Source organism: Argentina silus, assembly GCF_951799395.1.
Source record: "Argentina silus genome assembly, chromosome: 1".
Classification (NCBI taxonomy): Eukaryota; Metazoa; Chordata; class Actinopteri; order Argentiniformes; family Argentinidae; genus Argentina; species Argentina silus.
The window spans coordinates 5846457-5863662 of NC_139655.1; the positions used below are offsets into that span (position 1 = coordinate 5846457).

The following is a 17206-nucleotide window of genomic DNA, read 5'->3' on the forward strand; positions in this document are numbered from 1 at the left end:
TCACAGTCAATCAACACTCCTCTTTCTCTGTTTGTGCCATTTTTCTCTCTCTATCCCTCTCTCTTCAATGTGCTCTATTCTCCTGTTCTATCTAAGCTCTCTCTCCTCTTAGCCATCTCGCTTTCTTTCTCATCCTCAGCTCTCCCACCCCTCTCCATCTCTCCCTTTTTTTCAAAGGAAATGGGATGCTATTTTGACATATCCAATAACTGTTGGCATATATCCCCTTGAGCAATGGGTTTTGCTCCCCCATACAAAGAAGTGAGATTTACAAGGTTGTGTGCAAAACAGCATTCTGAGGTCAGTCCCTTGCGCAGGCTAAAGGTTAGCATTTGATTTTTAAAACCATTAGCAAAAATTGATTTGTAAAGAAAAAAAAAGAAAAGAATAGAGGGTCCCTGACTATTTCCTCTCTGTTTCCAGGTCATGCTGTGTGATTCAGTGCGCATACAAAAAATAAAAGCTATGTATTGAATGAGATTTGAATGGCGGACATCCCAGGGCCGGAACATATACAATACCAGTGACGCATAGAACACACATAGAGTGGTCAGAACATTGAGACAGCTCATACTCACCAGAGAGCAGGCAAAAACATTGTATTGTACTGGACATTTAATTAATTGTCCAAGCGCATTTGTTGGTTGCCCATTGCACAGCATTCTATGGATCAGGGAAACTAAGCTGATGTGTGTGTGTGTGGTAGTGATTTCGAACATTCAGAGTTTTTTCAGTGAGCCAGATCATTTGACTCTATTCACTAAAAACACACGTGCAGTGTTGAAGCAATTGCATATTTTGCAAAGCGTATTTGGATCCTATAAATACGCTAGCTTATATAGCCTATATTTAATGCATTATGATGATGATGATGATTATATTAGTAAACAGAAGTACTACTACTACTACTACTACATCATCATCATAATAATAGTATACATTGCAAACTAATCCAATTTTGGCATCTTCCCAGACAAATGAAAGCCCAGACAGACAGAACAGCATAAATCACGATAAGTCAGAATATTACAGAAAACTGCCAAAATAGGAAATTAAATGTCTTCTCTGTTAAGTCCAAGGCTGCTGAAATAGCAACTGAATTTCAAGTTTGTGGGATACAAACTCGATTATTGCATTAGTTGCTGGCCCAAGCGCAACTTACTAGTGCCATCTTGCAAACAAAGTCAGTGTGTGCACGAGGTCAGTTTAAGCTTGCGTTAATTCACTGTGATGCTCCGCAGCGGCAGGAATGAAGCGCGCACGAATGCCCCATCGTCAAACACAATATATTTGACTCTATCTGTATCAGTGCTTAAACATATGCCAGATGTTTTCTAAAGGCAGATGAGGGGGGACAGGGTAGGATACTCTATGGGAGATGATAAAATTCACTTGCAGGATTTGGAGAAGATATTAGATTTATGCACTTGTGTCTCCAGCAAGTGCCATCCATAGCAATTTGCCTTGATTTATTCAAGACTTAAACAGAGTATAAACAAGACTGGAGAGGAGGGTTCAACCAGTCCACTCTCATCCGCCTGCCAAACAGAGAGCTGTAATATCTGAGCTCCCAAGAGATGGTTGATAGCACTCGCTGCCTTCCAGGAGAGATTCATTGGCTAGATATTCCACATCCTGCGCCCATTGCATCAATACTTGAGACACTGGATGTATTTGTGGTAGAGTGTGGATGTATTTGTGGTCCAGTGTGGATGTATTTGTGGTAGAGTGTGGATGTATTTGTGGTTGGCATGGTGGGTGAGACAGTGTTGAGAGAGAGAGAGAGAGAGAGAGAGAGAGAGAGAGAGAGAGAGAGAGAGAGAGAGCTAAAGAGAGAGCTAAAGTACAGTACATGCAGCGTGGAGTACATGACTCCTACACTGAAATAAGAGGGCCTAGCCATCCTCCCAGAGGGTCATGGGAAATTGCATTATGCCTGCTTCAGCACAAGAGGCTGGGTCATGGCCTCCAGCCAAGCACCAGCGCCCAAACAGATGCTGCTTGTAAGAACTCTGCTCTCACAGAGGGGGATCTCTCCCTGCCAGGCACGCGCGTGACAGCTTATTACACAGCAGATGGGGGCCAGTGCTCCTGTCTGGGGGCCAGAGGGGCCGTGGGGGGCAGTGTGTGTGTGTGTGTGTGTGTGTGTGTGTGTTTGTTGGAGGGTGAAGGTCTGGGGAGAAGGAGGATGCTGAACCCCTATCCAAGCCGGTCCCAGTGCAGTCTGGCTCATGAGGCCATGACCCAGCCTCTCCACAGCATCATCCGCTTGGCTGCATAGCGCACCTGTATGACAGGCCTGGTTTTGGCTAGGGAGTCAGTGATCTTCTATTATACACTCACATGAGAACATGTTGGGGAGATCCTGCTCCTGCCCCTGCTCTACCTCTGTGCGCTGAGACCCCTAATTGAAGGCCTCAGAGGGAGAAGGGACATCTAGAGCACATAACAGGCAAGCTGTCATGAACACACTAACAACACGCATTCCCATAGGAGAGCAGAGGGGGCCAATAGTGATGGGACATGCCAAGCATTCCATTAAAGTTCCATCAAAAATGGAATACATTCCAAAACAGCAATCCCCCCCTGACTGAATTGCATAGAGAAATGAGTGTTACAGGAGGGCCATGATGGAAAATCAAATAGGGGCCTCGCTGTTAAGGACAGGAGATCTGGTATGAAATTAAAGGAATGGTGAACAGGCACTTGGCGGCCATTTTTTCATATATATTCCTTTTACCTGGTGCGCTGTCACTGCAGGGCAAAGAAGCATGCGGCGCAGGATTAGTTTCAGCACGACAGCCGACTGCTGCAGAGGTGTGTGTGTGTGTATGTGTGTGTGTGTGTGTGTGTGTGTGTGTGTGTGTGTGTAGGGGGGGCTGGATTACCCCCAGGCAGGGTTGCAGAAGGGGTGAAGGCCGCTGAGACAGCCCAGCTCACGAGAGGGAGAGGGAGGTTAGCGCGGGTTTACACCTGAAATTTAAATTTTACAGAGCAAGGTCAAGATAGGTCGGCTCCATCGTTAAGAACCCCAGACTCCCAGCAGGGGTTTATCTGGGGGTGGTCGCCAGGCTCCAGTTCAGGTGGAGGGAAAATAGCTCAGGGGAAAAGGCTTTGGTTTTAATTTGTGAATTGGAGGCGTTATTGAAGAGAAGGGGCGGGGGGGGAGGTGAGTTCCCAGTGGATGCTGAGTCAAACCTGAATAAGAGCTATGAGAGGACGGAACCTCTGCACTCTAGAGGCTTGGCACAGTAACTGAGCCATTCACGGGTGTACCACAAACTCCCAGGCCCCCCTGCAAGGTTGAATCCCAGGGCCTCCCCCCAACAACAAAGACATTGATTGGACCCACTTCTCCAATTTCTCATGCACCCACAACACAAAGAGAGATCAACACAACAACCCACCACTGTCTAATAGTCATTAGCCGACCTAAAGTCATGCAGAAAACCCAAATAACAGATTATTTTTTAACAAACCTTTTTGTCTGTGTGAAGTTCGCAGAGCTGTCAGCTTGTTGAGAGTCTACAAATGTTGCTTATTCAGGTAGACTGAGGGGGAAAAACAAATGCCACTAGCTCTCTGTTTGCAGAAGATATGTGTGTGTGTGTGTGTGTGTGTGTGTGTGTGTGTGTGTGTGTGTGTGTGTGTGTGTGTGTGTGTGTGTGTGTGTGTAATCAGCTGTGTGTAATCAATGTCAGCATTTCCAATACACTTCCACTACCACCATCCCCTATAATAACCAGAGTTCAAGTGCAAAATGAATCGATGCCTCAGAAAAGATCACACGTGATCAAATGCTACATTTGACTGTTACAAAGTGAGAATTATCTACCCAATCAACATTTTGTCTAACATGAGGAAACCAAATGTTAACCGTCTTCAGAAAACAAGGAGGAGCACAATTCTGAACCCCAGCCATGGTGAGTGAGCCAAATTGCATATTAATAAGCCATTAAAATGAAATTTCCCTCCTATTTCCATACATTGAGAACTAATGTTTTTCCCTGGCGTGGAGAGGAAGTGCCATGCGGAGTGATGGAATGATATTGCCTCTCTTTAGTTCACACGGAGGTTACCTGCCTACGGGCACATAGCTTTGATTAGCTTTTTGTCTTACAGCAGAAAATCTACAGCAAAGGGGATATAACTCTGAGAATTTACGGTCACTGTGGGGGAAAATAGCTTTGTCTCCCTGTTTAGATGGCCGCTTGTTTCCCTACACGGGACTCCAGTAAGGATGGGAAGAAGGAAACTCATGTTTTTTCTTTGCCTTTTATCCATACTATAGTAGATAAGGCCTTTAGGTTGTGTTAGCGTGCTGTGTGGTCGTTCAGTCATGACACAGCCTCCATTACTTATATCCCACTGCCTTATTTTATGTGTGTATCATTAGTGATGTGTTTTGTATGTTAACCTTTCCCCTTCTTTGTACATACTGTGTGTTGCATAGGCCTACATATAGTACTCTACAACTACATGCATAATATGACATTATCCATACTTCATTTTGGGGTCCAGAGTGCATTTTTTACCCATATGCAAAACACATTGTGTATTATTGAGGCTGTGCTATTGTGGTGGAAGTATGGTGGTCACAGCTAAAGTTGCTCACAGTTGGCACAGTGGCATTGTCATCCTTAAAGAGACGCTACAGGATCTTTGCGACAACTGTACATATGTATTTTTGAAACCTCCCATTTTGGGCTATAGCCTGTATGTGTATAATACATGATATCGGTCACTCAATTACCTGATATGGCCACAAAATCATCAGCTGCAATGCATAACCTTTCCTAAAAAAAAAAAAAAAAAAATGTGTTTCTGTGCCATTTGAAACTCAGCAAACTTCAAAAGTTTTGCATCCTTCCTTTTCACAATTCCAGCTAAAATAAATACCATATACAGTATATCGATAGTATGGCTGTTTAGTATCTATTAGTGAATAGTTTCAATATTCTACATGCACCTCTCATGCGTGAGGCGCATGCAGTAGACTTATTGTGTGAGAGTGACATGCAGGGACCAATTTGGATCTTACGTACACATTTTAGAACCAGTGGCTAAAATTATACAAATATCATCTTGTATCACTTGAAGACCTGTGACTGTCTCTTTTCAATCATGGAGGCTGAGAAGTCCTGGTTTAAATGTTGACTTCTGATGTGTAGACTGCTGGTGGTGATGGTACACTACATCACATTATAACACTGTCACAATCATATTACAATATTTCCCTTTAAAAGTAGCTGTAAAAAGTCCTGCATGATCTACTGAGTGATAGTCACCTCCAGAGTGGAGCGGGCCATATCTGTGCTTTAAAAGGCCCTTTCATCCTCTTCGACAGAAGCGCTACTTTGCATTTAATGACTCTGTTGTTTTAACATTCTGACACGGTGGGCGTCAGGTAGAGTGTGCTCTCCTGTCACTGAGTTGACCAACGCCGGCTCTCTGACAGGTTGTGTCAGACATGTTCCAGTCAAAAGCCCAATTTACTTACCCACACAGACAGACTCATCTGTAAACATTTAGATCTACGAGAACGTTTCACCATCAGCTCTGACAGTTGTGGTGTGTGAGCAAATGGACAACAGGGTGTAAGTACAGTATTACAGTACGTCATCCAACCAAAAACTGATTTTAGCATCCATTCTACTCCCAAATTGTATGCCCTCCCTTGTGTCTGATCTTTCCATCTCATATTCCACGACAGGCATTCAAAGAAAAGAGAGTGAATAGATAAAATACTGTAATCTTTTAAAATAGTTAAAAATCTGCTACATTAAGCTCAGAGAATGCAGCATGTCAAGTGGAAGGAAAATGTTACGAGGACAGAACGAGGAAGAGGATTATCTAGTATGGATTATTACATTTGGTAAATGTTTCAATTAAATGCGTTGTTATGGAAAAAGGTGTAGCACTAGTGAGCAAACGTGTGAATCCATGCTCCGTTGGAGTGGGATCTTGATAATAGACGTTGAATTCACTCCCCAGTGCAGTTCGTTGCCCCTTGTATCCAACCACGCACACATACCTAATTTTACCCCAGAGTAAAGTGAGAGGTACACGAGTGACTGCACCTCCGAGTCTACATACCCTGCATATTATCACTCCCACTACAGTGGAGACATTCAGACAGTTGGAGAGAGCTACTCAATCAGAAAAAAAGCTCAAACCAGGCATATTCAACTACACTCTGACGTGATGAAGAACTTCGATACATGCCATTTAAAAAATCATTTGGCACGACAAATGGGGGGGGGGGGGGGGTAGATGATGATAGGGACACACTGTGGTTGTATCTGAGGTTCTCACTTAGCTGAACAAGTAGAATAGTTGTAGGGTAGTAGAATAGTTGTAGGGTAGTAGAATAGTGCTCCTGTATCTGTAGTTCACTACGCTGTAGGGTAGCAGAGTGTCTCTGAGACAGGGAAGCATCCAATACATAGAAGACACATTGAGTAAGGCCTGTCTGATCTTTTACTGTATGTTCATGAGGGAAATCTATCCCTTTAAGGTGTCTGTGGGTCAGTAGAATTGTCTTTAAGTGAGGAGTATACACAAATACTCTAAGTCAGTGAAGTGTTTACTAAGATGCACAGCAGTCGAGTAGTGTTAATGTTAGTGAGGTGCTCACTAAGCTTCAGTCCATCAATAAATGTGTAGACAGTAGAGGCTTTCAGTAGGTGGTGTTTTCTATAGAGAGGCACAGTAGTGGAGTTGAGAGCTTACCTGGCCGCAGGCTAGTCCCATGCCCCTCTCTCCCATTCCGTGAGGGCAGGAGAGATTTAACTCCAGGGCATCCGCTCCTGAGGCCTGTTCAATGGGGAAACACATGCAAAAAAACAGCCAATTATTCCAATGCATTCTCTTTTTTATTCATGCCAAAACCTGGGCAGATGTCACACAAAAGCCGGCCCATGAATTTGCTCAGGGGATGGATTTTCTCTTTCAAAATGCATTTCACCCTGTTCCACCATGCGACCATTCAAACAAATGCTCTGAAGAAAAAAAAAACAAGCACATGCGCTTTGAACACGTGAATTTGCGGAGACGCAAAACAATGGAGACTGAAACACAATGCCTAAAATAGATCAGACAAATGATAACTGTTCCACACGGATGGGCGGCAGTCAGACACCACTGTACATAGACTGTTGCTGGTGGAGTAGGGTGTCGGGAGAAGCGGCTGAGCCGGAAAGGCGTTTGACAGGCAATTACATTTCCGTGGGGGCTTTAAAACACATCACAAGAGGGATTTAAACAATTACAAAAAGCTCCACCAACCTGCCGGAGAGACTCCAGCTGCAGATTTATGATTTGGCCTCAGACTGACAGCCATTAGAGAAAGAAAAGAATAATAAGCATTTTAGCCTTACAAAGTTCAGAGGAGCAAGAGGCAGACTGGAGCCATTTATCATAGTCAGCTTTAGGAGTGGCGGGGCTGGTGTCAGCATGGGATTAGGCACCAGATTTCATGGTCAATTAGGGGCCAAACGCAGGTACAAAATGGACACAATACGCTAGGATCCCCAAAGCCAATTATCAATAATGTTTAATTTCACCCTTCTTCCTTAAGCCCTTTATGACAATGGAGGGGGAGGCCGGATTTTCCTATTTTTTCTCTTCTTCCCCCGCTACCACAAAGGCCACACAGACAAGAAACATTAAGCGCTATCATCTCAGATCATAATAAGCAGCTTTGGGATGCTGTGTGAAGGAAGAAGGGAGGGAGCTGTTTGATATTTTTGGCTGTGGGCTTAGTTTAGAGAGAGCAGAGAGAGAGGGATGACAATCCTGTACACAGCAGAAAAGAGTTCAGAGACAGGTTGTTAGACATGTATTCATCCTAAACCCCCTTTCTCCAACTTAGAAAGAGACCAAGAGAGACAGACAGACAGATAGAGAGAGAGGGAGAGAGAGAGAGACACACACACACACACACACACACACACGCGCGCGCACACACGCACACACACAAACACACACAAACACACACACAACACTGAAGTACAGATATAGTTGCCCAACTGATGATAAAGTGTACTCCACAGGTGCATGGATTATAAATATGCAATTTATGAAGCTAGCCATACATATAGGAAATAAAGACCAGGATGTGCATGAATTAGTTATGGATTGAACCAAACACCCTTATTTATATACTTTGTTCCCAAACATCATTACATCAAACATCCAACATCCAAATGGAATAGGGATTATGAGGGAAGTTGTCTAGGAAAGAGAGTAGACTTGCGGATACCCTCCTCAAAAGAGCCAGAGGCCTGAAGTAGATATTTATCAAACCTGACACTGCCTTTGACATGGATTATCAACCCCCAACTTGATAAGGGAAAGATAACATGGCCCCTGTCATACACTCTGTAACATCAAGGTTGGTTTGATCTCCAGGGGTATTAGGAACATGATATGAGGTATGAAAGTGCCTTAAGGACAGATAGAATCTGCTGAGGAAACAGACAGGGGAGGATTGACAGAGCCAGCAGTCCTAAACGTGCTGATCTAGGGTGTGTGTTGTTGTGCTTGACTCAGTGATGTGTTTCAAATGATAGCTTTTTTTTTTACTGTTTCCTCATACAGGTCCTTTAGCATCTTTCAAATGTGCGTTTGTGTGTGTGTGTGTGTGTGTGTGTGTGTGTGTGTGTGTGTGTGTGTGTGTGTGTGTGTGTCCTGCTGTCTTTTTTAATTGTTTCAGATACTGTACCCTGTTGTTTTTCACGGTCTGTATTTTTGTTTATATCAGAGCAGCAGTTAAGACAAACATAACTACAAAGAAATATCGATGGTGTGGTCTTCTTTCATCGATCGGTAACAATGACAACATTACATAGAAAAACATAAAAACATAAAATCCAATTATAGATTTGTGCATCCCTTTGTTAGGGAGAGCCAGTATCTCTGCATGTGTGTCTGGGATTGGGAAGCACATTTTGTGAGGCTTTATCAGTTTTTCACACATTCAGAAAAAACTGCCTTCACCTAACAGTAGTCGGTATATTTCAGCTGTGATTATTGGTCTATGGTTAGGGCATTCATCGACTATCCAACATTCCCTTTTCTTCTCTTAACTTTAGATTGAATAAAATATGAAGGGCTCACAGAGAGCATTTGACATTATGAATTATAGCCTCTGGCATATAGTTATGATGCAACGTTTTTCTCAAAAGCTGGGATTTTCTAATCGTGAAAAAAAAAAAATAGTTGCTGAACTGGAGTGGCAGTTAAAAGCGGCAAATGTTTTACTTCAGATTGACACTTCAGTAAGGAAGGAAGAAAAAAACTTTTAAGTAGTATCCTTAGGCAAGGAACAGTGTTAAGTGTACCCTTACAGATTTCAAAGTGGAAATGAATGGTTGACTCGCCTTGAAAATTGAGTTGCCATAGCAACCAAGCTTTTATTTCATTTTTCCCAGCGCAGGTAGTTAAATAGCGCACAATAGATGTGAGGAAGATGAGGAAGGGGGCCAGAGAGCCTACTTTCCCCTCAACATGAGGGTGTGCTTGCTGAGCCTCTACTGTTAACGAAACCGAACCCTTCTCCCCAGCTTTCCCCAGGACTCCCATTTCAGGCTATTCCCCACTGCTTCTGCAGTGTTGCAACCAAGAGGTTTTCATGAAAAGACAAATTAAATATTCTCCATGTAAAGTCATGGCTAGAGGCCTTTTCAAATGTACTCCAGCATTCCGTGGGGGCCTCCTGTAGACTTGTGCATATAGGGAGCTGCCCTTGTTACCAGTTAGAGGAGTGTTCAAATCCCAGGTGCAATACCACTGACATACTCTTTGGAAAGGTACTTACCCTAGCTTGCTTCAGTAAGCTATCCTGTTCCATCAATGTTTAATTTCTTCATGGATAAGGAAGCATGTTACAGTAACTAAATTACTATTATTATGACGCATAACGTAGAATATGGAGCGGTTAGGGTTATGTTGAGGGGGGGGGTAGGGGTGTGTGTGTGTGTGTGTGTGGGGGGGGGGGGGGGGGGGTTAGGGTTAGGGTTAGTGGTGCACATTTGCACACTGCACATTTGTACCAATATAGTGTATTCTGGATCTATTTTTGAAGGCTGTGGAAGTGGGGGTCAGCATTGAGAATAAGCTAGACAGGTTAGGTGTAATGACATACGGGAATGAGTGGAGCATCAATGAAATCGATAGCAGAATTAACACATTGACATGTAGACCTGTTTGCTTCCTGACATTTTCCCCCTGTGCAATTAAGCACCTGAGATATGCGAGTCATCTCTGATTAATTCTGCAGTCCCTAAACCTACCTCAGAAGGAAACACATATTAGTTACTGTATCTGCTGGTAAAAAAGGAAACGAAAGTGGAATTGTAGCACATGTGGTTGAAACACCTCGTCCTTGTCAGTGTTTGATGTGATTTGGGACGTGTTTGCAGCTTTGGGAGGGGGGTTGAAGAGTTGGAGCGCTCCAAGCTTACATATGGGTGATCCTGAAGATGTCTGGCCTGAAAAAGCTTCCGCATCCCTCCATCCCTCCCTCCATCCCTCCCTCCATAATAGTTTTACTCTCACATTGTCATCTGTGTCCTAGCTTGCAGCCACTTGGCAGAGCCCCACACGTCAGGGCAGATAAACATTTAACTAAATGTAGCACGCTCCAAATTTCCGGATTACATCCCACTGATTCAATATTTGGGGTATTTAAGAGCTCACAGTGGATGTGGCTTTTGCCTCTCTGAAGCGGAGGTCAAATACAACAAATATACTCCAATGGAGGGAATAGAAAGAGCTATGCAGTGGAAAATCAAAACATACAATACGGGAAATAATGTTGTAGACATGTCTGCATAGCAATAAATGTGGTACATTGAAAAAATACATTGAAAAAGACATACCTCTGCCATCTTGGCAAGTTCTGTCCAGTCTGCCTTCTTATACTGTCCATACTGTATATTTTTTAGTACTTCTATTTTTATTTTATTGTATTTTAAAACTTATTGTATTGTTGCACTACTCTGTGGCACTGTCACTTTTGCATTTCACTGTATACTTGTATGCACGTGACAAATAAATAATCTTGAATCTTATAGCTGCACATTATACTGGAAATAATGATCTACAAAGAGAGAGGGTAGAGGACAAAGGGAGAGAAAGAGAACATTTAAAAAAAAAGACAGATTCATTGTGGCCTTTTACCCTTGGGAATCAAGCAAAAAAGTAAGTTTTGACAGACTCCCATCAAGGTCTTGTTTCAATACATTATAAAGATCTAAGCACTATTATCTTGTCTTTGAGAAGCACTGGCATTGTCCTCCCTCTCCCTCAAAGTCACAAAATCAATATTTATAATTTTACAAGATCAAGACAAAACCACTGGTGTGCCAGCGTTATTAAAACAATAAAAACATCAGATAGGGGGGTATTTGCTGGAAGCCTTGAGTGGATTAGGCTTGTGCCATTTTCACTTTCTCTCCTCCAGACACACAATAAGCCGGGCCATAAAACAGGTTATATAGACCCTGCTTCTTAATATTGTTTCTTGGCTTTAAGTAATCACAGAGATAAAAAGGAATGTGATGTATGGACATGATGTGAAGGGTACCCACAAGGCCCAATTCACAAAGGTTGTGCCCCTTGACTGTGAGTCAGAAGAGGTCCACATAGTGAGGAGCGTTTTTCTGACCACATACAATACTGTATCTCTGCTCTGCTTTCTCGGTTATAACTCTACCTGGAAACGGTAACGACATAATGCATATATACTTTCTTTAATTGGTGAACTACAATATTTCACATTCAATATTTACAGAAATAAGGAACTCTATATAAAATGGAATGAAATATTGCGATCTAAATGCCAGTCTGAAATAGCCACCTTGTATGGCTCCTCTCTTGCAATGATGGTGCATTAAAGGTCTAAGAGACAGTAAATGTTACTCCTTACAACAGCGGGCCATATAAAAAGATTCACAGGAGGAAATTAAACTCAGAGGCTTTGCCACCTCCAACCACAAATATCCGCTGGATATAAATCTCAAAGGTATTAAGGTTCCAAAACCCAACTACAGTCCTGCGTGTGTCAGAGGTTTAAATACACCTACATTTCATTGCACAAATAAAGCAAAGCACCCTCGACTCCATGACATTTACCATAGCCTATATACTCTACTGACCCTATACTGTACTGATTCATATTTGAGTTCTCTGTATAGTGAAATATTGGAGTTTCATATGTAATATTAAGAGAGGAATGACACATTCTACTCAAATAGCAAGAGCGACAATAAGGATGAAAAATACAAAATGGAGACATCACAAGTGGCACTAAATGGAGCTTTATATAGAACTGTTCTTGTTGATGTCTTTCATTTTAACTGCTCTGACTGCTTGTGTATGTTGTTTTGGCTACTTCCATCTCCTGGCCCTCAGACCTTGCAGAAAAAAGATGGCCATAAACAAGCAGTGAACTGTCTCCAGGGTTCATTATAACCAATCCAGCATCAAAGACGCAGCTCAGCCTATGAAGTTACCTACCACAGACCTTCTCATGTCTCACCAACGTCTGCAGATAATCTCGTTATCACCTCAGTGATGGAGCCCTGAGCTATGGTAGGAAGAAATGACTTCAGCCAGCCTCCTACCCCCCGTCCCTCCAATCCTTTGGCACTGAGGTAATGAGAACACATTTGGTGCCGTTTGACCCCGAAAAAAACTCTTGGGTGCTATTGGGTAATTTTGCCCTGCATTTCCTCCTGATGCACTGTGTTTCTGTGAGATGAAAACGCTCATGCCAAGTGCTTTGTGGGTCATGGTACAGTTTGAAATGAGCTCCGTCTGGTTTCTGACTATAAGAGCTGTGGGGACATACGTGGCTCTCCAGGAAGACAGGTTCAGCTTTATTAGCAGGGCACGGTGACCCTTGTCTCCCTCACGTAGTCACAAGCCACAATGAACATCATCTGTGTCAACACACATCATCAGCCTTTCCCCCATCACCATACTGTAGGCAGTCAAGCTTTCTCCAACAGACACACACACACACACACACACACACACACACACACACACACACACACACACACACACACACACACACACACACACACACACACACACACTCATAGCACCCATCTTATTTGTGTTCAAATGAAACACATCCCAGAAACACAAATGTACACAAAACCATAGAGCTCAGTGCTTTGTCCTGGTTCAATTTGAATCTGTGAAAATGTGAGTAAAACAAAGAAATACCCTGCTGCTGATCTAAAAACCCTCAGGCATTTGTTTTATTCTTCCATCCTCCTTAGCAATAACTGTTGAAGCAAATGCAGGACATCAGTGGCATCATTACACTTACTCATCAACAACGGTAAGTCAGGGGGAAATCAATTCATCGTTTGATACTGTATGTTTTAATTTTTTCCAAAAGTTGCAGAACAATAAACTCTAGAAGTGAACATATTTGAATAATTTTGTCATTTCATCCAACATATGCCATGTCTGCAATGCACATACTGTAGAGCAAAATGCATGGGTGGGTTTAACACATCAATATTTGGGTGTCATCAATATGCATAAGCCTTAAATCACTCTGAATAATAAAGAGGACACTGAGTAATTAATATTTAATATTTCATGATTAGAAAGCAAATCAAGACTACTGAATATATTTTTTTTTTCTTTATATATATATATATATATATATATATATATATATATATATATACAATTCTTTAAGCAGTACCAACAAGAGCAACGTCTTGAAATAAAGTCTCTTTTAATACAAAACCAACAATAACCACATTTGCAGAATAAGTCAAGAACACAACAAGAAAGTGAATTTCCTTTTCTTCATTTTTTTTTGGCATAGGTCAACATTAGTACCATGAGACTTATGACACAATATTAAACAAACACTAAGCTGTATATGGATCCTGATATGAAGGTTATACACAACACAAAGCAATATTGACCCTGTTTACAGTACTTAGGTTGTGGAACACTTACGTTATTGGGGAAGTCTGATTTGAGCTCTGTCACCCTCTGACACCAGTAGGCCGCAGTCTTCTCACTGATCAGCTCGATGTTGAGGAAGGAGCACTGACCTGGACCAACCATGGGGCCAGAGGTGGTCCCACGCACAATCCGCGGGGAGACGTTTGTGACTAAATCCTGGGGTACAGGAGGGGACAAAATGAATACTATGAAAGTGGGTACAATAAACACTTTTTTTTTTTAGCAAACTTGCAAGTGTCCTTTTCAAAAGTGACCTTTGTATATCTCTGCAGGGCATCTCCAAGTGGCTGTTAAATATGTAATTACATACAGGACACAGCAAGGAGAGTAAATAGCCTAGCAGCTACTTAAGTTGCTAAATGGATCTCTGCCAAGGCTATGAAAGTCTTGTAACGGGCATATGTTCTTAGTTCATTATTTTCCTCTAAAACACTATAAGAAAGACAATTATGGTCATATTTTACAAAAATACACGACACAAACTCAATAATGTTATTTCCTTTTTTTTTGTTCTCCTAGGGGGCTTTGAAGCTGAACTGAGTTCATATGTAATCACATACCACAGCAACTCTTTTGAAATACAACCCAGTGGAAGAGAAAATTAAGTCGCAATGAACAACAAAAGAAAAGCTTTTACGTTACAAAATAAAGCAATTCATCTATCAGTTCACATTTTTTAATAATATATCTCGGAGGCAGCTCTCAGCTCTCTCTGTCTGAGAGAGAGACACTGTGTGTGTGTTTTTTTCTTACATAAGGTTGTCTTTCGCTGAATGAGCACCTTGAGATTTCTCACCCCTTTAGAAGCCCTTTTCTCTCTGTGTGATAGATTTACCCTCAGTGACGGAAACATACATCAAAACTCAACGGCTGGCAAGCGGTTCCTCAACAGAAATTCTGCCAAATGGCCATAATGTCCAGTAGTAATTAGATTCTTGTGAAGGGGAAATTTTTTTTGAAGTCATCCTCTGCAGCTGTAATCAGTCTGCTGTACACATCCAAGCCAGGGCCAGAGGAGGCTACTGGCAGCTTACTCCTGCTAATGCTTTGATCAACCTGCTAATGGCTCTGGCAGATCACAAACACACCAACAACCACCATAACAAATGCAAGGTCATTCTGTGTAGAACACACACAATTGAGTTTTACATACACTAGCTATTTTTTGTTTGTTTTATGGTGCAAAAGCAAACTTGTTAATATATCAAAACAAGTCTGAAAACTTTTTTAATGATTGGATAAAAACAATTTTCTTTCTCATATACCATACATAAAGTCTCTATGTTTTAAACACAGTGTTAAACATACTGGTTAAAAAAAAAAAGTATCTAAAGATGAATTGACATTTCAGCTCTACACAGCTCTATATTCTAATCACCAGTGCCCATTAGAATGTGAAACTATGAACATGTCAAATGTACACATCATAATTACCTCATATGAACAATTAAGGTAATAGCGTAGTTACTTAATTTCATAACATTTGGACATTTTTTGAACTACATAGACAAGAAACCTTAATTAGCACTAATTAGACCTAATTTGCATGTGACTGATAAGACAAGGCACGACCACCATGTGAGTTTATTTTGAATCCTTTTATCTGCCAAATGGCACTGTGAGTTCAAGTCTTACACATTATATGTGAATTCACATGCATTTCCCTCAGCTTGACTTTCATTTGTTAAGTCAAACCAACTCAGAAGTAAAGTTAGTCACAGGTAAAGTTAGCCACTATTTACAATCAGTTAGTGCTCTTTCTAACTGTAAGTTCTTGAGAGGTTGGTCCTAGTTGTTCTATGGACTTAAAGCCCCAAAAAATGTATAATAATTCTGGCCTGGGGTGGGTCAGTGGTGTAGCACCACGGCCTACAGTGCACACATATGCCCATGTCGCCATTGGGTTTGAATGCCCATGCCCTGTTGACATACCCTCTCCTCCTTACTTTCCTGTCTTTCTCTACTGTCCCTGTCCAATAATAACTGTAACAATATGTGAGGGGGACTTTTGTCTTCCCTTTTGCCGAATGACTGTTTGGGCAGTACTTGCAAAGTGTGAATCAAGACATAACCCTGTAGTACCCTCAGGTGAAGAAAGAGAAGCTGACACACTGTGGAGAATCGAGCCAGCGACTGAAAGGGCTCAGGGCGGATCTGCAAGTCTGTCCTTAATGAAGCCGTGACCGGGGAACATTTAGCTGTTGGTGTTATTTATTATCAGGACAGGGCGGAACAAGAGTTTTAATATTAAACAACCAGGAACCATGAAAATTGCCAAAGGGAGAGCAAAGGCGTGCCACTGAGACACAGGTGCCACACACGGTTTTAAGAGATAAGGCTAGCCCCCTCTCCCTGTCCCCCTCCTCTCTACTACTCTGTACTGTATCACACCTCCCCAACAAATTGGATTTCGCAAGATTTGTCCAGCTAGGCTATGTGTAACAGTCACTCTGGAGCAAGGACCTTTGCTTGTTACTGCGTGTGATTACAAATGTTTTCCATGAGAGCAGTAGATTAAAATGTCCAGTGAGTCGTTCTGACTTTTTTCTTCTATTTCACATGACGCCGTTGTGGCTAGACATGCCCTTTCTAGTCCTCTTTTCCAGCTTAATACCTTTGAAGGACTTCTTGATGGTTAAGAAATGGGGCTATCCCGCTGTCCCTTAAGCAGGATCCTGATGGAAAGGAAAATGGCAGCGCACGTCCCTCTATGTCCTGTGATTGGTAAACTGGGTTGTGTATGTTTAGGAAGTGACTGGTATTTATCATGCCCGCACAGGTCTCTAATCCCCCCGAGTACAGTAAGCATCCTTTTGAGAAGTGAACACATGCGAGAAATACTAATCGAATGCTGTGGACTGCACCGTGACATACACAAACACACACATGGGCACACGCACACACACACACACACACACACACACACACATACACACACACACACACACACACACACACACACACACACACACACACACACACACTGACACAGCCACAGAGAGCCACACAGTCACACTCAAAGGCCTCTTGTGATTCTGAGCTATATTATGAGATTATTACACAAGCAGGTATATGGTCATTGCTTCATTGGTCTTATCATGGCAAATCCTTTTTCAAATTTGACCACACTTGGAATTCAGAGAATATCTGCCTTTTGGAGTTGGTAAAGGAAATTATTGAAAAAATTATTAACCTGGTGACT

At 42.1% G+C, this 17206-nt stretch overlaps 1 protein-coding gene across 1 annotated transcript in view; it reads right to left on the minus strand.

Annotated features, from left to right (window-relative positions):
• LOC310813399 (dihydropyrimidine dehydrogenase [NADP(+)]-like) overlaps positions 1–17206 on the minus strand; it is a gene marked incomplete at both ends in the record, with an annotated part of 123357 nt that overhangs the window by 34810 nt on the left and 71341 nt on the right. Inside the window, 4 exon segments of the mRNA XM_083682370.1 lie at positions 6733–6816; positions 10884–10925; positions 11078–11104; positions 13996–14160. Coding sequence (XP_083538496.1) covers positions 6733–6816; positions 10884–10925; positions 11078–11104; positions 13996–14160 — 318 coding nt within the window.